Genomic DNA, 26803 nt, shown 5'->3' with positions numbered 1-26803 from the left:
AGCACCAATTTCCAAAAGATTCAATAACAAGGCTCGCCCAATATATACATCATGTCTTCACACCAAGCACAAACAGGTATCAAGAAGGGCCGATACCCTGTATCAAGAAGGGTCAACGCCCAATAATCAAGAGAACCAAGAACCATATTAAAAATGGTTTTCTAGTTCGTACTTAAAATGGACAACTTCCATTCTTAAGACAGACTAAAAATCTAGAGTCAAGATGGCAAATGATCTGAAACAAGAGGCATGCCAATAGTGACAAAGTCATAGCCACAAGAAAGACAAGGTCCCAACAAGAGTGCCAGGTGATCAAACAATCCGTACAAGTGGGCGAGTTACACAAGCGGCTTTAACATCTTAAAGGATACCAACACGACGATGCAAAGTGACAAGAGGTAACCAAGGTACCAAGATCTACTTTCAGATATACCAGTAGTTAAAAGAGTGCAAGTACAAATGTATACACAAACCTCAGTGCTTTAGCAAAGAAACAGTCCAACACAACTTCACCAGTTCAGACCGTAGACCAATCAACGTTTCAAGGTCCTCAACTTGTTCGCGAGTATATACAACCTTAAAAATATAATTAAATAACTTTTTTAAATCCTAGAAGCTCAATAATGTTGATGTAAAATAGGATTATCATCACAAGTAAGCTTAGCCTATACAAATACGACTATGCTCCCAAACAGTGATTCTGGCCAGCCTAGTACCTCATGTCGCAATTTAGATTTGAAAAGGAAAACGGCAAAAATAGACTTTCTAACCTTCATGAAAGATGTAGATACATCTCTTAGAGTTGCAAACAAACAAGAATCACCGCAAAATATATTTTGTACAACAAGATATATTCAAAACACTAACAGTTGTTCATACAAGATCTGAAAGTTCATTAGAAAGAATGTGGCGATCCTGCAACATGAGAGCTTTTGTAAGTTAGTGTCTGCTGCTTTTACTTGGGAACGACTTGATAAAGAAGAAGCTAGTAGAAATGAAAATAAATTCTGAAAGCCTAGAACAGATTTTAGGGGTCCATCAAAAAGGGGATGGTATGTTGAGTAGTAAAGTTGTTGAGAAGTGTTGGTATCCTTATCAAAGAGAAGGGTGTGTCTCGAATCCCAGCCAAAAAGACCAAGTTTTTCTCTTGTGATTTTGAAGAACAAATGGTTAGATAATGTTCTAAGGTTCTTAGACCTCAGGGGAAACGAATTTCACTAGAGGAGGTGTCAAAATAAAGTCTCAAGAGTGATGTTTATCACAATGCACATCTGTCTCCAAAAGGTGGCTGCCCAAATAGTTGTGTGCTGCCCAAATGCATACATGTATACACCTATATATATATATATATCCCTCACCTCCTTTTAAAGTTATACATAATTCTAATTAGAATATTACGAAAATACTCCAATACAATACCTTAAATTACGATCACAATTTATGTTAAGCAAGTTTTCAATTATCACAAAATTTCAGGTTCCCAAAATGAGAATAAAACATATTGTAGTAATTAAGCAACGGTAAATCGACATGCGACTCTTGATTAGTATTTAGGGGTGTTACAGTTGAAGTGAGATTTTTTTATAAAAAATATTAAGAAAATATATATTTTGAAAAATATATATTGGAGGGTGGGGGGAGGGAAGGTGGTGAGTGGGATAATAAAAATGTTTTAAATGTTATTTTTTAAATAAATTAATTTCTTTGTTTTGGGGATAGTGATACTTTAATATTTTACTTTCAACTAATACTAATAGTTTATTATTTAATTTTATTTTTTATCAAGTTGAATGTTTTATCCATGTGAAATGTCATGTAACAAGATTTTTTAAATAAAAGAGCGAGTGTATTACATATGCTACTGCGGTATGTTTATCAACCTAATAAGTGACTTTAGCTATGAAACTCACACTTTCAATAGTCTAGGTACAAAACTAAAAAAAATAAAAAATTTAGATGTGTTTTTGATATTTCACTCAATGTTTATTGAACTTTTTTCCTTTATTAAAAGACTCATAATACAAAATTATCATTTACTATATTCCTTTTATATTTATCATTTAAGTATCATTCTAATATTTAGTACTACAAAATTAATTAAAGATATAGTCATTAAATTTTTACTTATTTATAATATGTTAGAACTTGTATTATCTAAAATATTACATTGACTAAAATTTCACTTCTTAAATCTTTCTTTATTTAAACTATATTAGTATTAAGACTTTGAAATCAATATTTTATATTATATAAATTTTATTTAAATTATGAAAAATAAAATTAATTAATTAATTAACTAAAAATTAAAAATATTTAAAAAGTTCATTTCTTTAAAATACTACTTTTTAATCTTTTTTAGTATGAAAATTTTTTCATCTAGATAGATATGACATTTATTTTAGGGATAATGGTCTGAAAAATACCCCACCTTTGGTAGGATTTGTTGTTGCGATACTAAACTTTCATGAGGACCTATTACCTCCCTAGACTATTTAAACATATATTTTTGCCCACGTGGACATAAAAAATAATGCAAAATTATAAATAGTAATGTGTCCACGTGGGCACATATATACCTTTAAAATACACTATTAAATAGTTCAGGGGGTAAAAAATACGGTATTAAATAGTCTAGGGAGGTAATAGGTCCTTGTGAAAGTTTAGTATTGCAATAGCAAATCCGACCAAAGTTGGGGTATTTTTCAGACCCTTATCCCTTTATTTTAATATCAATTGTTATTTTTTCATGATTTCGTTCTTCTCATATATAATTTTATGGCTTAAACCACCAGTGGCCCCCTAAAATTGGCACAGTGTTTATTTAGACATTTTAATTTGGCGATGTTCATTTTAGACATTTCATGTAGAGTCTCAGTGTATCATTTTGACATTTTTTTTTATTACATGGCATAATGACTATGATACCCTCATTGATCGGCGCGTGAAATGTTTCTTTAGTCAATTTTAAATTATTTTTTTCTTCTTCTTTTTCATTTTCTGCCATCAATTTGTCCAAGCTAAATTTCATCCTTTGTGAATGAAGATTTCAGCAAAACAAAGGAAAATGTTTTAAATTTTAAGAATAAACCTATTTCAAATTTAAATATTAAAATATTCATGAAATTCTTTCTTGGAAGAATTTAATATTTGCAAGGAAGTGAATTCATGAAGATTAATAAAAGTCTATCTTGATAATTTGCATGAAAGTGAATTTATCCGTTTGGCCATAGATTTTCCAAATAAACTATGGGAAGAAATTTGGCAAATAGTGTTTGTCCATACAATTTACCATTATTTGGCAAATATTTTTGACAAATAACCCAAATTTTCAAATACTAGAAAAAAGTAGTATTTGGGCTAAATCTCATTATTTGGGAACTTTTAATAATTCAAATTCTACACTAATTTTTTATCTTTTACAAGAATACCCTCTATAGTAATTATTTGCGTTGTTTTACATAATTTTTTACGTGAACATCAAGTAGTGATGGAATATTCAGTAAATATGAAAGTGATGATATGGTTGTTGATGAAAATGATAACAATCCGCTTAGGGTAACAAAGTCATGTGTTATGTAATACAAACATATGGTTAGTTTTGATAGTTTTTAAAACTTATGTGTAAAATCATATTTCTTAAAAAGGTGAAATATATTTCCAAATAATATGACCAACACATGGTGAAATTCCATTCAAATTTTTACCCAAATAATATTTGCCAAAAATATTTGGAAATCTATGGCCAAACGCTAGCTTAAACCAGGCCAGAAAAAATCTTTGAACCAGCCAAAAATCTTTCATTAACTATCAAGCTACTGAATTGGCAAAAAAGAAGGAAGAAAGTGATTACGATATTATTTTTTTTGGTAAAATAAAAAATTTCACTAAGTTGCGCATATTTAGTGAAGATTTGATGTGCATGTAGACGTTTCTACAAAAAAGGATTAGAGGTTTCTGCAAAAAGGATAGAAGCATTTGGAGAAGAATTTCTTTTATTAGTTTAAATTTTATTTTATTTTGTAATTATTTGGGCAAAAATATCATGGATCATTAATTCTTTGGCTAGTTTTTATTTTTACTCAAAATTAATTAGTACTTAAAAATTATTTTTGACACAAATTATAAATGTTGTTGTTTAATTTGTCACTTTACATATCATTCTCGAGGGTAACATACACACATTATATATTTTTACTAATATTAAAAACATATATCAAATTAATACAATGAGATTAGACATGAGGGATTTAAAATGAACAAACTCATTGGTGCCAACTTTAGAGGGCCACCAATAAATTCTGCCTAATTTTATTAATTAATCGTGAGACAGTTGTAATGCTCGTATACAAATTAGAGGCAAACCCAGTACTTTTTAGGAAAGTGGCCGTTGTAATGTTGGTAATTAGACAGATAATTAGTACTAATACAAAGTATTAACCAAATATAGAGATGAGTGAAGAAAACTAGCCGTTGGAGTCACCACTGTGAATAGGAAAATAGGTCATTTTCTGAAAACCATAACGTTCCAATCTTATCAGTTATCATCTTCTATAACCCTTTTACATTTCTCCATTCTGCAAAATTGAAACAAAGACATCTTCTTTTGGTTTTAAGAACCCAGTAAATTAGTGAAGAAATAGTTGACGAAAGAGGGTTTTTTTCCCCTGTTTTTATAGGTAAAAGAAATGGATGAATCTTCTTCTTCTTCTTCAGCTTGTCTGGTACGATCCTTTTCTCAGCCTTCTCAAGAACGTACTGAGGTAATATCATCTTTTTTCTTAATTTTGAGCAAATGGGTCTCCGCAAATTGGATTATTTTATGCCCTTTTGCCTAAATTCAAAGTTTACTTCTTTCTTTTGTTACAATCTTCTCTTTTTTTCGTATTTGAGCTAATGGGTATTTGATGGTTTTCTACTGTTTCATAATTGAGTTATGGGTTTGTTTAAATGCAATTTTTCCTATAAGGGTTTATGAATTTGTTTACTGCCGAGTGGGGATTTTGAGGATATAAGCAGTAGGTTTTACTTTCCCTTCTGTGATTTTTGCATCTGCAATACAGACGCTATCTATTTACTGGTCAAAATGGAATTAGGGGATTCATACTGTCAATTCCAACTTGTTTGGCATTGAGGTGTAGTTGTTGTTCTTGTCATTGGTGGTGTTAGCGTCAAGTCTTTATGTTCTCTTTGGTCCCTAGAAGTAGAGCATATCTTTTTGTGTTTTGCTCCAGCAGAAGCATAGTTGCTGTTTGCTTTAGGATTGTGGTGTTTTTCATAGTTTATGAGTTATTTAAACTGACTTAGTCATGGAAGTAGATCTCAATTGTTGTTTTCCGTAAGCATGTTGGGGAATATGAATTTATGGATTGGAAAATGATTGAGCTATGGGGTAAGTTTCTCATTTAGAAGCTGAGCTGGAAACTTTCTCATTACAGGGAGACCCTTTATTACGTGCATTATCAACATCAGTATCATTTGGAAGATTTATGTCTGAATCGCTGGACTGGGAGAAGTGGTCCTCATTTACTCATAATCGGTATCTTGAGGAAGTTGGGAAGTATGCAAAGCCTGGGTCAGTTGCTGAGAAGAAAGCTTACTTCGAGGCTCAACACAGAAAAGCAGCTGCTAAAAAAGCTGCATTGTTGCTAGAGCAACAAAATGCAGCAGTTGATGAGTCATCTAATCTGAATGTGACTAATCAAAACAATGATCATTCCACAGTGAACTCTGAATTGACAGAGCCTAGCAGTTGTGTGGGTATTGAAGAAACACAAAGAGAAGAGGGAGAGTTGAATGTGACAACTCAAATTATTGATATGGAATCAGAGCTCACTGAGAATGGCAGCTATGAGGGCACTGAGGAAGCACTGGGAGATCAGGGTCATTTGAATGTGACAAATCCAAGTGTTGATAATTGCACAATGCTCTTTCAGTTGCCAGAGAATAGCAGCCATATGGGTATTGAAGAAGTGCAGGGAAATGAGGGGGATAATACAACAACATGTGGCAGCTACCCTATTCATGAAGAAATTAACTTGGAAACTACTGGAACTGAAAACTCTATCGAACAATCTTATCCAGTAGAGAATGAACTCAAGTCACTGAATCAGCCGGAAAATGTTGTTGTTGAGGTAAGTGAGAATGTAGCGCAACTGAAGGAGAAGACGCAAACAAAGGTTTGTACCATTACCTGATTTATTATTCTCTCTTTGTTGCTAAAGTGAGATTCTTGCTTTTTTCTAATTGAACATGCTTCAATTATGCAGAATGCCGCTATGGTGGGAGACACCGTGCTGTCAATGAAGAAGAAACCAAAGAAACCATTAACCTTAACGACTAGATTGACAACTAAGAATGAATCATCAAAGTTCAAATCTCAAGTCAAACTGGTGACAGCTCTGCAACCTATAGTGACTGATAAATCTGCTCCAACTAGTAGAAACAACGGAAAAGTCATGACTGACAAAAAGAAGTCAAATCCAAAATCTCGTCAGATGTCAATCAAGTTTTTTTCTCACAGAGAGGAAACAAAGAAACCAATGTCTCCTATTCTTGAGAAGATAGTGAATTCAAGATTTGTAAGATCCATCACCAAAACATCTAGAGACAGCAAAATTCAACAGACTTCAACTCTGGTGCATTAATTGATCTTTGTACTTAATTTCTCCTGCATAGGTTGCTTTTCTGTTATCAACTTAACTCTTTTCTGCCAAATGCAGGCATCGGTGAGTGGGATATCAAAGTGTCCTTCTGAAGCCCCTCAACGGGCAAATAAAAGGTAAATGTATTGTACTGTTTTAGAACTGAAAGAGCATATTCATGAAGACAAGACAGAGCCTTCAAATGTTTTTCCAGAAGCTGACTTTCTTTATTGATGAAGCTCTCAATGTGAATCAGTTATCTAAACATTTTACTGAATGGAACAAGCTCTTTGCTTGCAGGGATAGAACGATGCTTGACCACCAATCATTGTGTAGAAGCAGGAAAGAAGAGGGTGAATCGTTATTCCAATCAGGGTGAGATCTTATGGCATCTCATATTTTGTTTGGGAATATGTGGTTGTTAATTTTAGTTTGATAAGGACTTTCTACTATCTATGGAGGAAAGAATGTTAAGTGAGATTTGTGTTGTTTATATGCATGGTCTACAAGCTGTGACTTTAATAAAGGTTCCAGTTTTCAATATACACCTTTCTGCAATATGCAATGTATTAGTTCTTAAGTGAAGCAAGTAGAGGCAAATAAAAGGTCATGGTTTGTCTTACAAGTTAGTTAGGACATTTTGACTCAAGCTTTTTACCTTTTGGAGCAGAAATCTCAAATCAATAAACAAGCATGGAAATGTAGCATGTTCTTCCCCTACTGTATTTTCTCCGTTCAGCTTAAGGAGTGAAGAAAGAGCAGCAAAGCGAAGAGAGGTACATGAAGAGCAAATCAACATCTATGTTTCTGTTCCTTTTTTCATCTGTTGAATCTGATTATTCACTTGTAATCTGTTGCACTTCAGTTCTTTCAGAAGCTAGAACAAAAACTGAACACAAAGGAGGCAGAAGAAGAGCAGCAACAAGCAAAACCAAAGGTTATTCCCATCACTTCATTTCTAGAGGCTATATATGTACTCAGATCGATAATATATGTACTCAGATCGATAAGACTACACATTTGTTAACTAATGGGCGGAATTGTTCTCATGTGCTTGAGCATAGAAGAAATTGAATTTCTTTTTTAAGGGAGTTGATTTCTCATTTTACAGGCAAACACCACCAGTAGTTCTAAAGTGCTTATATCAAGAGCTAAACCAAATCCAAGAATTCATCATGGAAGAGAATCATCTAGTAATCAAATGAAGAAGGTAATTTAGCAACAACATTGTTGGCGGAACTGGTATCATGTTCATGAACAGGGAAGAAGATTAAATTTCACTTGGCTGTATACTAAGGAAGGAGAGTTGTCTCGTCTTGCAGGGAAAAGCCACCAGTAGTTCTAAAGTGCTTATATCAGGAGCTAAACCAGATCCAAGCATTCGTCAGGAAAGAGAATCATATAGTAATCGAATGAAGATGGTACTATTCTCTTTTCCCTTGATGAGCTAGTTGTTACCATTAACAATAATCATGTTATGAGCAGGAAAGAAGAATGAATTTTATTTGGCACTCATTGGCAGTATACTTATGTAGGAGAATTGTCTCGTTTTGTAGGAGAAAACCACTAGTAGTTCCAAAGTGCTTACAGCAAGAGCTAAACCAAATACAAGCATTCATCAGGAAAGAGAATTATCAAGTAATCAGATGAAGAAGGTACTCTTCTCTTTTCCATTGACAAGCTAGCTGTTGCCCTTAGTTGCGAGGTTGTTGAATCAATGAGGCTGAATCGCTCTAATGTGCCAAAACAGGGAAGAAGATTTAATTTATTTTGTTTGTGTTAGAATGTCTAATTGAAATGTACATGTCTAGAGCCATACATGTCTAGAGCCATACATGTCTAGGTTGATTGTACTGGAATATGGAAAATCATACCAAATTTATACATAGCCTAAGATTCGTATGTAAGGAGCAGCACCTCTTGTACATTATTAATCAAGTCAATGAGAATTCTATTTCCACTGGTATCAGAGCTTCTAAGATCTTGGTAGAGACTTAAATTGCTGTCCACAGGCAGTACCGGCCTACATTATACTGCATGCTGAGCCAATGCAATCTTCTTTTGTTCTTCCTTTTGGTGCCCGAAGATGCTCCTCTATCCGGCAACCGGTGGTCCAATCTCTGGATGACCGTTAAGGCACCGCTCCTCTAGGATCATTTAACCACCCTTCTCTTTATGGCGATGATGTTATTTTACTTTTTATGTGACCAACCAGTTCCTCTAAATCTTGAATTCTTGTCATTGTTCTACTATTTCAAGTTGAGCGATAATATTTCTGCATATTTGCAACATGGGTATCTCTTTCTGTGAGTAATACAAGAAGCACTTTTGTTTGTCGGGTAGTTTTCCAACGCCTTCCGAATGAAAAGAATTCCAAGTCTGTTCTTTTCTTTTTAGTGATTGCAAGATTTCAGTGTCAATTGTGTGTTTTCAAAATAAGCAAACTCAAGTGATTGCAAGATTTCAGTGTCAATTGTGTGTTTTCAAAATAAGCAAACTCAACTTGATTTTTTCTCTTTGAGTTTGAAGAGAACATGTTAGAATTCAGTGTCAATTACTTTGTGTGTTTTCAAAATAAGCAAACTCAACTTGATTTTTTCTCTTTGAGTTTGAAGAGAACATGTTAGAATGTCAAGTGAATATATTTCTATATACATACACGTCTAGATTCATTGTTCTTGAATAGAGAAAATCGTACAGAATTCTTACATAGCCTCAGATCAAATCAATGAGAAGTTCTTCTATTTTCACAACAATACGCTGGGTATGTTGTTGTTGTTGTTGTAATAATATGCTAAGGAGAGGTGTCTCATTTTGCAGGAAAAAGCCACTACTAGTTCTAAAGTACTTACAACAGCTAAACCAAATGTGATTCATCAATCAAGAGCTGAATCAAATACAAGCATTCATCGTGAAGGAGAATCATCAAATATTGCGCTTAATCATCAATCAAGAGATGAATTAAATGCAAGCATTCATCGTGAAAGAGAATCATCAAATATTGGGCTGAATCATCAATCAAGAGATGAATTAAATGCAAGCATTCATCGTGAAAGAGAATCATTAAGTAATCAAATGAAGAAGGTACTTTCTGTTTCCATTGATAAAAGTAGATATTACCATATGTAATTGATAGAGATTTGCTTCCTATTAGACGTGTCACTTGCTGAAGTTCAATGTGAAGGACACTAGATAAAGTTCTTGTATGCTGCTAAATAAATGGTTCTCACCTTTATCTATTTTTGTGGCTTGCAGATGCCGCGACAACCTTGCTCACCTAAATACAGTGGGAAGCCAGTGCCAGAAGTCCTAGACATCAAACCTCGACAGCCTTGGAGGCTTTCAGGGAAGCCTGAGGGAACAAAAGATGTTAAAAGGGAAAACAACCTTCCAAGGCTTTCAGGGAAGACTGAGGAATCAAAAGATGCTAAGAGGGAAAACAACCTTCCAAATCATTTCCAAGTGAAAGGTAGATCAGACAATCCCAAGTCATTTATCTGTGAGAGTATGTTGGAAAATGCTTCTCCAAATATCCAAGTTTAAGACAGACTGCTGCTGAGATCCATAAAGAGAGCATTTTCCCAACATTTAACGAAATGCTGCTGCTTTTCAGTTTTGAAGTTTCAGGGGCCACAAATGTGTGCATACAATACAGGCTGTTAAGACATTGCTTCAAATGTATAATACAATAGGGCGTCTAGTTTGTGTTTTCTACTCGAGTGGTGAAATTCTGCATGTTTCCGTATATCAATATTTCTTATTGACACAACAACGGAATGTATTATATGAACTTTTGGGTCTTGTCTGAATTTGTAAACTTCAACGATATTCCTATATATGCAACTAGTACAGAATAATATTTCTCCCAAGAGTTTGTGACAGAACCAAACTCCAGCAGTTTCCTTTGAAATCTTGTAAAAGCATCATGGTAAGTCATATATGCAAGCATTGATTTTCTGGAGAGTTAGTGAAACAGTTTCCCTTTCAGATCTGTAGTAACAATTTGCAAAAGTCCCTTTTTGGTAATATAACAATTTTCATAGGGATTACTAGTATTGAAGCTTGATAGTTGCAACTCATGGCCACACAAGGGTTGAGCACATTTGCATGTTAGCCCTTACTAAATCTACTTGCAGATAATTAAGCATGCTTTGACTAGTAAGTTGTTCAAGAAGCTTACTTATTGTGCTAAAAATTTACCAATGCACTCAAATACATTTTTGTGAAGATGATGATCTTTCACCAAAGTCAAGCACATTTGCATGGCCACACAAGGGTTGAGCACATTTGCATGTTAGCCCTTACTATATCTACTTGCAGATAATTAAGCATGCTTTGACTAGTAAGTTGTTCAAGAAGCTTACTTATTGTGCTAAAAATTTACCAATGCACTCAAATACATTTTTGTGAAGATGATGATCTTTCACCAAAGTCAAGCTAAGCTACCCCCTACCCCCCCCCCCCTCCACCCCATGAGAAGCTATGCATCACATTACCAGTTGTTGATGAGCAATGCAATGCATATATTGTCTACCATCTAAAGCTTCCCATGGGATAAAGGTTAGACTATGAACAGACCTTGGTCCATCACATTACCTTCCAATGAATCAATTGGATACTCATAATCAAACCTCAATGTATCATACAAGTATGTTGGAACTCCAGAAATGGGTTGTGGATCATTGTAGTCAAATTGTTCAATGTTCGGAAGACCATTATTAGCTAGAAAACATTCCCCTTGAACAGAAGCACCAAAAATCTCCTCACCTACAGATGCAACAATTGAACCACTTCTCAAAGTTAGATTTCCCAGGCTTGATTGTGGACCATTGACTACATTGTGACTTGTCGCTCTCCATGTAGTACTTGGCATTTGCTCAAGAGTATGAAAATTTGTTTGTTGATGGCTCACAGGTTGAAACAAGTTAGCATTACTTTCTACTGGAGAAAACTTTCCTACTCCATTTTTGGTCTTGAAGAAAGAAGGTTTATTTCTTGTATCTGGATGTCTGCCCCTTTCTTCATGAGAAGGTATATGGTTGACAAAACAAGTCACTTGTGTGCGATCAACTGGGATTTGATGAGAAACCACAGGCAGTGGTTGGTGACTTAACCCATTAGCTGACTGGAAATGTGGTTTAAAGTCTTGCTGCTTGTATTGAGGTTGTGGAGCTTCTCCAGTAGAGCAATATGGAGTGGGTACCTTAGAACTTTTTCCATCAGTATTGACCAAATCCTTGAGGCCTATCTTTGAACCAGCAGTCTGAGAATCAAAGTTATCTTCAATCACAGACTTCGGCTCAGCCGCTGGCACTGAAACAACACCCTTTACCTTGCTCTCATATATGTTGGATTTCCCATTTTGAACAATAGCTTTGTCTCCAGAAACACAAACATACTTGTCATTTGTAACATCAGTGCACACATCCACTGGATTCTGAAGGCTGAGACTCGAACAAATTTCTTTAGAAGAAACATCCGGATGCTTCATCCCACCAAATGAGTCTTTAGCTTCATCTTCTTTCTGCAACCTAGTCAAGTAGAGGCGATACTTCTGCAAGAAAATGATATTGTTATGAGAACTTTTTCACCATTCAATTTATGAAACTTCAACTTTTCAAAAGCAGAGAAGACCATTCACATCAATATAGTAAAGGAGATACTTTTTCTTGAGGCTTCAAACTACTAGTCATTAAGACGACTATGAATGAAAAGTAAGGAAATCCTTTTCTTGACGTGGCATGCATGTATTATACCTAACCTTTTAACTTGATTTCAATCTCAATAAAGCCCAAACTTTTCTTTTTTAGCTCAAAATAATGTGAATATACTTTCCATCTTTTCTTTTATTTATCTCTAATCACCACAAAATATGGATCTAAAGGCAGGTACCTTTTCACTATCTGGATCTGATATTAGGTAGGAGGCAACTTGCAAGAAACAGCTTAACCAAATCTGTTAGCAAGTGAGTATATGTTGGCAACACATGCCAATATCCCTAATAAGATGCACAAGTTGTAAGAATATTTACCTGTAAGTGGCTAGCAACATTTTCTCTAGTCAACCATGGGACACCCATCAAATCAAGAATCTTCTTGGGACCAACTTCTGCCATGCATAAAAAAACATTATCACAATATCTCAAAAGAATAATTACTAGAAATATGCATAGGAACTTTGAAGATGAAGTGTAACATGAGAGTAAAAAGAAATTTTAATGAACTTACTGTCAAATCCAATATGGTTTACAGCTTTGACAAATTTCTGATGAAGATCTACAGTCCAAACTACTCTGGCTTTCTTCATGGAAGAAGAATCAACAAATCTTGAATCGGACATTTCTATTTCATCATGCTTATTCTCAAAATCTTTTCTTTTCTTTCCTGAAAGGATTTCAGCTCCATTAAGCATCCACACTTCATCATATTGGTCCAATTCATGATTTCCAACATCCCTTGCCTCCTGCATCTTTTTTCTGAGTACATGCTGCCATATGTTTCTAAGTTCTTTCATCCGTATAGGCTTTAAAAGATAATCGCATGCACCATGTTGAACACCCTTCATCACCCTGCTTGTTTCACCATCCACAGACATCACTGGAAAGGTATTTTGAAAAGTCAGTGCAATTGTAATGGACAAAAGTGAAGTAGCCAATTAGTATTAGTCCAGAAAAAAACTTAGTAACCCTTAAATCAAAGAGAACTGACTAATGACAGGAAGATCCATCTCAAGTCCAACATGCTCCAAAAGCTTAAATCCATCCATGTCAGGCATGTTAACATCACTGATCACAATGTCAAATCCATCCTTTCTCTCTCGGAGCACATGCAAAGCCTCTCGTGCTAGACCACATGTCGTCACTGAAAGAAACCAGTAATAAGGTTTTCAGAAACCCAAGCAACTATAAAAATTAGAGATAAATGGATCCACTTTACGCTAACAAGTAGTCATTGATATCTTTGTTGTGCATCACACGTCGACAATTCAAGCATACAATCTAGAAATTTTAGTGAGGCATGGGTAATTATGAGTAATTAACTCATAAGCAACAATATGCTCTCTGCCTCAGCACCAAAATAATACAATTGAAGAGATAAGGCACCTGTTGGGATCTTACAGAGAATCCACATTGGCTCAAAGCAGTAAAAGTTCAGTACAAGCTATCAGTTTAAGACTGCATTTATCTCTGCAGCATCCAAACCAGAAACACGATGCACCGCTAATTATAAATGACCTAACTCCTGAGTTAGAAAATAAAATTGCATAATACAAGCATGAGAATTTGTAAAACTGCTTACTCAAAGATAATCAGAAATCACCAATTGATACTAGTGGCAAAAATAAGGTGATCTTCACAAAGGAGTGTATCGCACTAACTTCACCAAATGCAACTCCAACTTAATAATCAAACCACAAAGAGCTTACAAGTTTTTCACTCAAGCATGACCTCCCATGTAAACAAACTGCAGATCTCAAAGGGATAGATTTACATCCACAAAGAGGTGAAACAATTCAATGGAGCTATAAAACAAAATCTAATATTTAATAATCTGCCCAAAAATAACATCAAAGATGATTTACTTTTATTATATTTGTAGACAAAATAGGATGTCAATAATTGAGGGGTCAGTCTAAGAATCCTAAGAATTAATTTTCTTCTTCCCCCTTCTCTTTGATGCCTCCATGAGTTTGCCCCAAGAGGGAAAAAGAAGGATCATTTGAAGTAGAAACTTTGCAGAAACAACAATCTACAAAAGGCTCGTTTTACTTTTTTGATCCACTCTTCCATTCTAACAATCAACATAACAGTTCTGTAGTAACTTTCCCTAAACAGTAAGGACCTTTTCACTTGCACATAGAAGGCATCAAAATTCTGGAAATGAAAAAAGATCTATTACTAACTACAAATATAGCCTTAAATTCAAGCTAAGGAGATGAACTGTAGAAACTACAGTTCAATCTTGGTCATCCAACAAAGTAAAAAAAACTGAGTAAAAAGGGTGTCTTTTTCAAGTGGTAAAAACAGAATTCAAGCTGGAAAAATCCAAGGTTATGCAACAAAGTTGAAAAAAAATGGTGTCTTTTTGCAGTGGTGAAAACAGAATTCAAGCTTGAAAATCCAAGAAACAACACAAGTGTAAAAAGGGTGTCTGTTTCAAGTGGTAAAAACATAATCCAAGATTATGAAAGGAAACAAACAAAATAAGTATAAAAAAGGTGTCTTTTTACAAAATTGAAGCTTGAAAATCCAAGATGATTCAACAAAATCAATAAAAGGGTGTGTCTTAAAAACCTTGATAAGAACACTTCTTAAGCATTTTTTCAAGAATCTTCAACCAAGTAGGATCATCATCAACAACAAGAACCCTTAAACCAGCTGGAAAAGTATCAGTTCTTGGAGAAGAAAACCCAGCACTGGTTTTACTATTCTCCATCATAAAAACAGCCAGATTCTTGGGGAAGACAGGAGTAGATCTTATTAATAATAAGTATATATATATATAAATAAATAGGAATAAACAGAAGTTATAAACTTATCAACTCTGTTTTTTTGTTTTGGGGTTTTTATGTGTGATTTGTATGAGAGAGAGTGAGAGGGACACACTGAAAGAAATAAAAAAGGTTTTAAAAAGGAGGATAGATGAAACTATCACTACTTGGCATTTGCCGCCGGCTGCTTGTTCTCTCGTTAGAACGGTTCTGTAGGACTTCGCCCCATTTGTTTCCTTCAAATATCAATTTATATGAATTAATATTTTTTGAATACTCCCAATTTCATATTAGTTTTTCATTTTCTCCTTTATATGCTTTTGAAGAAATTATAATAAGAAAAGTATTTTTTATTAATTTTTCTAATATACTTTGTTTATATACATGAATAGAAGCAAAGAAAGTTGTTTATGCTAGATTGGTGGAGAGCAAAGACTAGGAGAAGAGACGAATGGACACGGCAAGGTATAAGGTGATGAAAAAGAATGCGATAAAAATGACAACTTTTGAATGCTTGTATGTTGAACTAGATGACAAAGACATGAATAAGAAGTCGTACAAGTTCATCACGGCGAGACAGAAGAAGACTTGAGAAGTGGATCAAAGATGAGGACAGTAAAATGCTAGTGGAAGAGGCACACATTAGATGAAGATGACAAGTATACTCTCATAAACTCTTGAAAGAGAAGGGGGGGGGGGGGGGGGGGGGGGGGATATCATGCTTGGTGATTTAGAGAACTTGGAGAGTTAGCGGGATTTTAGTTATTTGTGTTTTAAGTTTGAAAAGGCTAAAGGTGTTATGCGTAAGATGAGTCGGGGTATAGTGAACGAACCAAATAAAATTTTGATAGAGCTTTGAAAGAGCACAAACAAGGGGGATTTGGAGTGGCTAACTAGATTGACTAATTTCATTTTTGAGACGGCTAAAAGTTTGGTGAATGAAGGTATAGTAGAATGTTTTTGTTATACAAGAACAATGATAATATCCAGAACTACAACAATCACAAGGGTATTAAGTTGTTGAGTCTCATCTTGAAAGTTTAGGAAAGTGTGGTGTAGATAAGAGTGAGGAAGAATGTATCCATTTTCGAGAATCAGTTTAGATTCATGTCAGGGCGTTCAACTAGTGAAGTCATTCGTAAGGAGAAAGATGCAGAAATATATATAGAAAAATAAAAAGAAATTTGCATATAGTGTTCACTTACCTTGAAAAGGGCCTACAACAAAGTCTCGACAAGTCCTTTGGCGATGTTTGTAGTCTAAAGGCGTACTGGTGAGTTGCAATAGGGAGATAAAGGACATATATAATAAAGCCAAGACTCAAATAAGACTAGTGGAAGGAGGCCCTAAGCATTTTTCAGTCTAGATGGGATCGCACCAGAGGTTAGAATTGAGCTTGTTTCCATTTGTCGTGGTGATGGATAAATTAACGAGACATATTCAAGGTGAGGTTCCTTGATTTATGTTATTTGCATATGACATTATTTTGATCGAGCAGACTCGCAGAAGAGTTAATGATAGATTGGAGGTGTGGAGACAAACTCTAGAGTCTAAAGGGTTTAGGTTGAGCAAGACCAAGACAGAGTATTTGTAGTGTAAATTCAGTGATGAAACACATGAGGCAAGCGTGAAAGTAATACTTGAAACACAAGTTATCCCTAAGAGAGAAAGATTTAAGTAATTGGGATCTCTGATCCAAAGAACTGAGAGATCAACAATAATGTCATATATCGTGTGGGTGCGACATAGATGAAGTGGATGCTTGCATCTGATGTCTTGAGTGACAAGAAGGTACCACCAAAACTTAAAGGTAAGTTTTATAGCATGGTGGTTAGACCGACTTTGTTGTATGGAGCAGAGTGTTGGTCAGTCAAGAACTCATCCCAAGTTCAGAAGATGCATGTGGAGGGAATGAGAATGTTGATATGGATGTGCGGGCATACTAGCAACGATAAGATTAGAAATAAGAATATCTGGAACAAACCACCAAGATGAGGGAAGGGAGGCAGAAATGATATAGACATGTGAAAAAGGAAATGTGTGGAAGCCCAGTAAGGAGGTGTAAGAGGTTGGATATAGTGGCGTTGAGGAGAGGCAGAGGTTGATTGAAGAAGTACTCGGGTGAGGTTATTAGGCAGCATATGGTGCATTTTCAGCTCTCCAAGGACGTGACCTTAGCTAGGATGGTATGGAGGTTGTGAATAAGGGTAGAAGTTAGTATGTAGTTGAGAGTTGTCTTATTTATAGCCTTTTCATGTCTTTGGTTGGATAAGACTTTAAAGCTTTGTGTCGGTCATAGTATTAGCATATTCATGTAGTCTTTAGTTTATGGTATCTTATATCATTTGTGGTTTACTGTGTTTAGGTAATTGCACATTATTTTATAGTTACAGTTCCTTGCATATATGTCTCGTATTACTTTTCTATCAGCTATCATTTTTCTTTAATTATTACTTTAATTTGCTTGAGTCGAAGGTCTTTCGAAAACAGTCTCTCTACTTCGGAGAGGTTGTGATGAGGTCTAGTGTATATCCTTCTCAGACCCCACTTTGCGGGATTTCACTGAATTTATTATTGTTGTTGTCTATTTATATACATTATCTATTAGTATCAAGATTAACAATGAAGATATAGCTGAAAATAAAATGAATAAGCAAATATTCAGGATAAGACGCAAATATCTTACTTTTTTTTAAGAAGATTCAAGCTCACCGTGATATATAATTGGTTTAGCAATATAATTCTTGATTTGTCCCTCTAAGATACAACAACACACAACGTCGTGCAACTCAAATAATTCAAAAGAGTCCAAAACTCCACCAAAGAAACACCTTCCTTCTTTATAAAATGAGATAAGTATTCCCTAAACCGCGTGAATTATTATCATATATATATATATAATAAATTCGGAAAACTTACATAAATATGCTATATTTATCATTTATATCAATAACATTTTTTCACTTGGACACTTATAATACATTTATAATACAATTTTAATACATATTACAAAGAACAATTTATAAAACACATATATTACACATTTTATTGATGGATAATACATTTATCACACATTTTAATACACTTATGTAATACATTGTGTCAATTTCTTACCAAACAAGTATAATATATTCTAAAACACTTATAATACATCTATATTGCATGCATAATTGTCTTTTAATAAATAGTGTAGATTTATCATAATATTGCTATGTATTGATATAAATAATAATAAATAAAAAATATTATTAAAACCAATAATTATTTATTAAAAAGTACCCACCCAAATAATTTTTCCTACTAACTCCTTAATGTTTTATCAATTATGTATAAAAATACAAAAAAACAGACAAATAAGGGCCCACATTTGAAATTAAACTAAGTGAAGACTGATGGAAGGAATCAGATGAATAAAATGTTTTATTAGAATTTATAAACCCTATCAATTATCATGATCAAGTGAATTTTCTGACGTAGTAGTTTTCAATCACATCATGATATTGTGCATGGCTAAATTAAATTGAATCGAATTTTATTTTGGAGTGAATTAGATTAATTAAGTAAATTTTGATTAGAATAGCCAACAATGTTAGATTAGTATTTATTTATTTTTAGTCTGCTTGATCAAATTTTTAAAATCAATTTATTTTAAAAAATTCTTCCAAAAACTTAATAAAACACCTCATTTAGAATAAAATGAAAACACTTTTGCCTCTTTAAAACTTGATCAAATAAGCTATTAATTAGTTATTTTCTTAAATGTGTGATTTTGTTCCCTAGTTTAAGGATTTATACATTTTCTATCATACTTCTCTAAAATGTGAACTTTTTACAAGAGTTACAAAAATGGAACTTTATTTTACCGATGATTTTTTTTTATGTGTCTTGCACATGACCATTTGATTACCCATATTTAAGATTCTAAATCTACTTTTATAAATTTATTTGAGTGGGTACGTATATAAAAAAATGTCACGACCCAGCCCGCCATGATTGACACTCACACTAACCCTCAGGTGGGAGAACCATTACTACAACTCAACTAAGCAACTTAACGAAAAACTAAACATTTAAAGATACGGAAGCAGGTTTAAATGATGGACAGAAACAGAGTTCCCATAAACTCCAAAGGTTTTAAACAAACAATTAAACAAACTATTGCGGAAGTCAACCCCTAGAACCTGAAAGTCATTGTACCAAACCCTACCAATCAACAAGTCTAAGGAAAGGGGATGCAACCCCGGAACTAAACATACGAATAAATCTAACTATAGAGTCTTGAGTCCGAAAAGAATGTACTAAATAATAGAGGACCCATGACAACCTGGAAGAACTGGTTCACCCTTGAATCCAGTCTCGATCAGTGATCTCCTAACTGAGGTATGTCAGTAGCCGCCTGAAGATGCCATGTACTCAACAAAGAACGAGCAAGTGCAGTATCAGTACGCAACCACAGTGTACTGGTAGGATCACGTGACTACTCCAGTAAGCGAAATACAAGTAGGAAATTACAACACAGTAAACACCCATATACATAATACATAGTTCATTTAGCTTTTCAGGAGCAACATACAATTTCCCAATATCAATGACAGGTAGACATGAACATAATAATCACAAGTGGTTCTCTCATGGAACCCATACCCAAACTATTAGTGTGTCGGAACGTGACACCCGATTCAATGTATGTGTCGGAACGTGACACCCGGTCAAATATATGTGTCGGAATGTGACACCCGATCCAATATATGTATCGAAACGTGACACTCGATCCATGTATGTGTCAGAACGTGACACCCGATCCAATCAGCACAACCACAATCACAACCACACTATAATGAATAATACATATAGTTACATGGTCAAGTAACATTTCATGGTATGTAGTTGTTCGCACATAATCATTTCATTAGATTCGATTCACATACACGCATGCATACAATGAAGTAATTATCGCGCATATATCACACAAACAGGAAATCAAACCATCACCTACCTCGAAACCAAGCTTGAATCCTCCTGAGACACTTGAGCCCTCCCTTTCCAGATTCTTTCCAATTGTTCTTGGTCTAAACAAAAGTAATTAACGCAAGGATCAATAAACAAGGCCTAATTTACTCGGATTATAATCAAACTATCAATCAAGGCCAAACCCAAGATCCTAATATTCAACTAAGGCTTTTCCCACTACCAACTTCAGGCCAAAAACCCTCTCCAAACAATAATTACCCAAGATTCTAAGTCCTAGGAATCGAAATACGGATTAAGGAAGTAATTTCCTTACCTCTAGCACTAGAAGTCATGGAAAACTGTCAAGAATTGCCCTGGGTCGTCTCCTAGCTCTCAAGAACAAAGTTTTGCAGATAATAACGATTTTGGGGTTTTTTCTGACTTAAGTTCGAGACTGACCCGCCACGGCAGATCCCATCCTGCCACAGTGGCCCCGTCCTGGCGGGATTAATCCTGCCCTAGCGGCTTGCACGGAGACAAAAGCTCGGTGTTTGAGTTCCAAGCTGTCATTTCACAACACACCTTCAACCCGGGACGTTCTAAAACTACCATTTCATGCCAAGGTCAATTTTGGAAGTTCTACTCTCCCGAATTCGATTTCATAAAGTCGTACGGGATCCTTAACGTCTTGGCTATCCACTCATATGATCAAATTCATAATTAAACCTCCTTATTTATTACCAAATTTCCCTAGACCTCACTTGACTCAGATTTCATCTAAATGTGGTCTAGGCTAGAAATTTCCAAGTTACTACTCAAAAGTTTTCTGGCCTAAATTCTTTCCCCATTGCCTTTTCCATAATGACGAAAGCATGTCATTACGATAGATACCAATTTACCCATCACTCATCCCCCGGTGATAAACTAGGAAAAACTGACTAAGGTAAGAGTAGAGTAGTACCTGAATCATTGAATAACTGGGGATACTTGTCTCACATGTCCTTTTCGATTACCCAAGTAGCTTCTTCAACTGGACGATGCTTCCATTGAACTTTCACAGACTTTATCTCCTTGGTCCTCAGCTTCCGTACATCGCAATCAAGAATTGCAATCGATTCCTCCTCATACTGAAGGTCTTTGTCTAACAGAACTGAGTCTCACTTTATGATGTAATCTCTGTCACTATGATACTTCTTCAACATGGACACATGAAACACTGGATGGAACCAAATAGGCTAGGCGGTAAAGCCAACATATAAGCCACTGACCCTACATAGTCAAGAATCTCAAATGGTCCGATGTAGCGAGGACTAAGCTTGCCCTTCTTGCCGAATCTTATCACCCCTTTCATGGGTGACACTTTTAGAAGAACTTGTTCACCAACCTAAAATGCCATGTCCCTTACCTTGCGGTCTGCATACTTTTTCTGTTGACTCTGGGCTACTAGAAGCTTAGCTTGGATACTTCTCACTTTATCATGAGCATATTTCACCAATTCAACCCCCAAGGTTTCACATCTCCAGCCTCAAACCATCCTATGGGTGATCTGCATCCCCTCCCATAAAGTGCCTCGAAGGGTATCATGTCAATGTTGGAGTGGTAACTGTTATTATAGGAGAACTCACACAAAGGTAAGAACTTATCACAATGCCCTCCAAAGTCAATAACACATGCCCTCAATATGTCCTCTAACACTTGAATCATTCTCTCTGACTGCCCGTCCGTATATGGATGGAAAGTTGTGCTAAAAATGAGTTGAGTGCCCAACTCCTCATGCAATTTTCCCCAAAACTTGGATGCAAATTGCGTACCACGGTCTGAGATGATAGAAAGAAGCACCCCATGCAGCACCACTATCTCTTTCACATAAACCTTAGCCAACTATTGAGCATTATAGTCTATTCTAACTGGAATAAAGTGGGTTGACTTAGTAAATCTGTCAACCACTACCCAAATGGAATCCAAGATCTTAGGGAGACCAACCACAAAATTCATAGCTATCCTCTCTCACTTTCATTCAGGGATTGACATTCACTGAGGCAAACTTGCAGGCCTTTGGTGCTCATACTTTACCTGCTGACAGTTTTGACACTTAGCCACAAACTCAGCTATGTTTTTTTTCATGCCAGACCACCAATAAAGTCGCTTCAAGTCTCGGTACATCTTGGTCACACCCGGATGATAACATCATAATCTTTGAGTAACTCCATCCACCTTCGTTGTCTTAGATACAGGTCCTTCTTAGTGAATAAATGTTGTAGACTATGATGGTCAGTAAATACCTCGCACTTGACACCATAAAGGTAATGCCGCCATATCTTAAGGGCAAACACTACCACTGCCAACTCCAAATCATGCGTCAGATAGTTTCTCTCATGCACCTTCAGCTGTCGCGATGCATAAGCTATGACATTCTTATCCTGCATCAAAATAGCACCCAAACCCGAATGTGAAGCATCACAATAAACAATGAAATCTTTACCTTCCACCGACAGTGCTAGAATAGGTGTTATAGTCAGAAGAGTCTTGAGCTTTTGGAAACTCTCTTCACATTTGTCAGTTCAATCGAAAGGCACTTTCTTTTGGGTCAGCCTTGTTAAATGTGTGGCGATAGAAGCAAAAAAGTTTCAAAAACCTTCGATAGTAGCTGGCGAGTCCCACGAAACTCTTAACTTCCGTCACAGAGCTAGGTTGGACCCAATTCTTGACTGCTTAGATCTTTTGGGATCTACCATTACCCCTTCCCTTGAAACCACATGCCCCAAAAAGGCAACTTAATACAACCAGAACTCACACTTGGAGAATTTTGCATATAATTTATTTTTTCCAAGGACACCAAAACAATACGAATATGGTTGGCATGCTCTTTCGTGCTCGTAGAATAAACAAAAATGTAATCAATAAAGACTATAACAAAAGAATCTAGGAATGGTTTGAACACACCATTCATTAAACTCATGTAGGTTGCATGCGTTGGTCAACCCAAGCGACATCACTAAAAACTCATAGTGCCCATAGCGGGTTCTGAATGTCATTTTTGGTACATCTTCCGGCCTAATTTTCAATTGATGGTAACCAGACCTTAGGTCAATCTTAGAGAAAATTAATGTACCCTACAACTGGTCAAACAGATCATCTATTCGAGCCAACGAATACTTATTCCGAATGGTGACCCTATTCAACTGTCGATAGTTTATGCACATCTTCATACTACCATTCTTCTTCTTAACAGACAAGACAGGAGCACCCCACGGGGAAGCACTAGGACGAATAAAACCTTTACCCAGATGTTCCTGGATTTGAGCCTTAAGCTCTCTCAAGTCTACCGGAGCCATGAGATAAGGAGGGATGGAAATAGGGCGAGTGCCCTATTCCAAGTAAATGTAGAAATTTATATCTCTATCCGGAGGCATACCAGACAAATCGATAGGAAACACTTCCTTAAATTCAAACACTACAGGAATAGACTCAATAGAGGGAGACTCATTATCTACATCCCGAATATGAGACAATTATGGCAAACACCCCTGCCTTACCAGTTTCCTAGCCCAAAAGAAAGATATGACCTTAGCTGGATTAGCTAATACACCCCTTCCCACTCTACATTTTCCCTACCCGGGATCTTTAGAGTCACAAACTTAGTATTACAACTAAGCACAGCATAATAAGGGGACAATCAAGTCATGCCTAAGATTATATCAAAGTAAGTCATATCCAGAATAACCAAATCAGCCCAAGTTTGATAGCCCATAAACAGAACAGAATAAGCACGATATATATGGGTGATTATGACCGACTCTCCAACTGGGGTAGAAATATGGATGGGAGCATCAAGTACATCACAATTCGCATCAAATCCTAAGGCAAACTGAACTGACACATATGAATAAGTAGAACCCGGATCAAACAAAACAGTGTCATTCGGTCGCAGACAAGAATAGTACTTATGATCACCGCATTAGATATCTCCGCCTCGGTCTTGCCCAAAAAGGCATAACATTGAGCCATGTCATCTTGATGGACAACCTTATTGCATGGCTACACTGCTCCTCTACTTGCATTACCATTTCCCTGGCCTCCATGACATCGTTGATTCCCTCCTCGCCCAGCTTGTGGACGTTCTCTGCCATTATTATCGTTGCCCGCGGGTACCACTACTCTAGTCTGTTGTTATGTGGGGTCAAACATGCGCAGATGGGGACAATATCTCATCATATGTCCAAGTTCTACACAATTGTAACAACTGCGGTCAAAAGATGGCCTGCTGCCCGTCGAAGGTGCGACTCCCTGGCTATCCTGAATAAAATTTTGATGTGGAGTTCCCGAGTAACCACCTATAGAAACGGGCATGGCTGACTGAATTGGTCGGGCTGGAAGTGTCGGCCTACCTGAACCTCTGGAGTAAGAACCATGAAAGTTACATGTGTTATTGGGCTTCTTAGCGAAAGCCTTGACCTGCCCATCACGTCGAACTCTCTCCACTTTCTTCACAAAGTCTGTCACCTCATTAAAACTTTTTCCTATAGAGGTCATATGAACAGACAATACATGTAATTTGGGGTTCAATCCCTTGACGAATAGACGAATCCTCTCATCTTCAGTAGTTACCAACTGTGTAGCATATCTGAACAAGGCATGAAATTTAGCCTCATAAGCAGCTACATTCATACCACCCTGTTCCAAATCCATGAACTCATCCTTCTTGCGATCGCTCAAAGTCCGAGGCACATATATTTCCAGAAACAAAGCATGGAACTGCGTCCAAGGGGTAAGACCGGTGATCTGCATTCCACATAGGCTCTCCACCACTGCTTAGTTTCACCTTGAAGCTGGAAGGTCACGAACTCTACTCCATGCTGATGTATAATACCTAACTTATGAAGCCTCTCATAGCAATCCAAAATGAACTCATAGGCGTCCTCACTCTCTGCACCATGGAACACAGGCGGCTTCAACTTCAAAAACTTAGTCAACATCTTGTGCTCAGTACCAGTCATCACAGGTCCCAATAAGGGATGGGAAAAGGCATTCGTGCCTAATTCTCCACCCACCTTGGGAACAGTAACAGTAATGAGGGGATTGGTTGGGGGTTGAGCTGTTTGCAATGTGGGAAGGACTCCAGGGCCAACCAATCCCTTCAGAAAAAGTCATGATATGTTGAGCTAACACTGGGTCTAAGGGAGGAATATCTGTAGTCTCAGCCTGTACCTCCTCATCTAGTCCACGATCCTCCTCGTTTTTTATTTCCACATTCTCTTGTAACTTTTCTTGGGGCACATGAAGGGCCTCTTCCCTAGGATCATTTTCAACTGAGGCACCACTCCTGGCGGGTGCTACCCTTCCTCGACCTCTACCCCTTCCTCTTCTTTTACCCCTGCCTCAATCGCGGCCTCTTGTTGCGGGCTCCTCACCTGGCTCATTGATAAGGGATACGGGGTTGATGTCATTGTATAACATTAACCATCCTCGGATAGAAGAGTGAAAGAGATTAGATACCAATTTGGATCACTAGATACCAATTAGAATCAAGTCAAAGCATGAAAAGAGAAGAAGATAGAGAGATTTCCTAAAGTCATGTAGCCTCTTGAAGAAAAGTACAGACGCATCTGTACCATTTCGCAAGACTCTACTAGACTCATTTTGGTACAATGAGATCAACGAACCCAGGGCTCTGATACCAACTTTGTCACAACCCAGTCCGCCGTGATTGACACCCACACTAACCCTCCAGTGGGAGAACCATTGCTACAACCAAACTAAGCAACTTAACGAAAAACTAAACATTTAAAGATACAGAAGCATGTTTAAATAATGGATAAAAATGGAGTTCCCATAAACTCCAAAGGTTTTAAATAAACAATTAAACAAACTATTGCGGAAGTCAACCCCTAGAACCTGAAAGTCATTGTACCAAAACTCTACCAATCAATAAGTCTAAGGAAAGGGAGTGCATCCCTGGAACTAAACATATGAATAAATCTAACTATAGAGTCTAAGTTCGAAAAGAATGGACTAAACAATAAAGGACCCATGACAGCCTGGAAGAACTGGCTCACCCTTGAATTCGGTCTCGATCAGTGCTCTCATAACTGAGGTATGTCAGTAGCCGCCTGAAGATGCCATGTACTCAACAAAGAACGAGCAAGTGCAATATCAGTATATAACCATGGTGTACTGGTAGGATAACGCGACTACTCCAGTAAGCGAAATACAAGCAGGAAATTACAACATGGTAAACACACACATATAGAATACATAGTTCATTTAGCTTTTTAGGAGCAATATACAATTTCCCAATATCAGGTAGACATAAACATAATAATCACAAGTGGTTCTCTTATGGAAATCATACCCAAACTGTTAGTGTGTCGAAACGTGACACCCGATCCAATGTATGTGTCAGAACGTAACACCCGATCCAATATTTGTGTCGAAACGTGATACCCTATCCAATATATGTGTCAAAACGTGACACCCAATCCAATGTATGTGTCGAAATGTGACTCCCGATCAAATCAGCACAACCACAATCACAATCACACTATAATGAATACATATAGTCACATGGTCAAGTAACATATCATGGCATGTAGTTGTTTGCACATAATCATTTCATTAGATTCGATTAACATTTCATGATTCACATACACACATGTATACAATTAAGCAATTATCCAGCATATATCACACAAACAAGAAATCGAACCATCACCTACCTCGAA

At 36.3% G+C, this 26803-nt stretch overlaps 3 protein-coding genes across 5 annotated transcripts in view; 1 reads left to right on the top strand and 2 right to left on the bottom strand.

Moving 5' to 3' along the window:
• LOC125815227 (glyceraldehyde-3-phosphate dehydrogenase, cytosolic) overlaps nt 1–26803 on the bottom strand; it is a 613914-nt gene that overhangs the window by 340794 nt on the left and 246317 nt on the right. The gene's annotated exons all lie outside the window — the stretch shown is intronic.
• On the top strand, nt 4642–10285 carry LOC125815473 (uncharacterized). Its single transcript, XM_049494953.1, has 12 exons — nt 4642–4760; nt 5436–6176; nt 6267–6635; nt 6720–6778; nt 6942–7016; nt 7312–7417; nt 7507–7578; nt 7753–7851; nt 7964–8062; nt 8198–8296; nt 9462–9725; nt 9897–10285. Exons 1-12 carry the CDS (start codon nt 4686–4688, stop codon nt 10182–10184), a joined length of 2346 nt encoding a protein of 781 aa, XP_049350910.1. The 5' UTR covers nt 4642–4685; the 3' UTR covers nt 10185–10285.
• On the bottom strand, nt 11143–15135 carry LOC125814961 (two-component response regulator ARR11). Its single transcript, XM_049494396.1, has 5 exons — nt 14935–15135; nt 13349–13501; nt 12869–13237; nt 12673–12749; nt 11143–12195 (listed from the first exon to the last, which is right to left on the bottom strand). The coding sequence occupies exons 1-5, from the start codon at nt 15077–15079 to the stop codon at nt 11203–11205; spliced, it is 1737 nt and encodes a 578-aa protein (XP_049350353.1). The 5' UTR covers nt 15080–15135; the 3' UTR covers nt 11143–11202.

The sequence above is a fragment of the Solanum verrucosum genome, unplaced genomic scaffold, assembly GCF_900185275.1.
Source record: "Solanum verrucosum unplaced genomic scaffold, falcon-dt-bn FXZP01000085.1, whole genome shotgun sequence".
Classification (NCBI taxonomy): domain Eukaryota; kingdom Viridiplantae; phylum Streptophyta; class Magnoliopsida; order Solanales; family Solanaceae; genus Solanum; species Solanum verrucosum.
This window is presented reverse-complemented; position numbering and strand designations above follow the sequence as displayed.

Coding starts and splice junctions, on each gene's coding strand:
- LOC125815473 (XM_049494953.1), top strand. CDS start 4,686: ATGGATGAATCTTCTTCTTCTTCTTCAGCTTGTCTGGTACGATCCTTT. Junction 6,779..6,941: donor CCTCAACGGGCAAATAAAAG/GTAAATGTATTG, acceptor CTTTGCTTGCAG/GGATAGAACGATGCTTGACC. Junction 8,063..8,197: donor ATAGTAATCGAATGAAGATG/GTACTATTCTCT, acceptor CTCGTTTTGTAG/GAGAAAACCACTAGTAGTTC.
- LOC125814961 (XM_049494396.1), bottom strand. CDS start 15,079: ATGATGGAGAATAGTAAAACCAGTGCTGGGTTTTCTTCTCCAAGAACT. Junction 13,502..14,934: donor TAAGAAGTGTTCTTATCAAG/GTTTTTAAGACA, acceptor GGTTTCTTTCAG/TGACGACATGTGGTCTAGCA. Junction 13,238..13,348: donor GATGGATCTTCCTGTCATTA/GTCAGTTCTCTT, acceptor ATACCTTTCCAG/TGATGTCTGTGGATGGTGAA.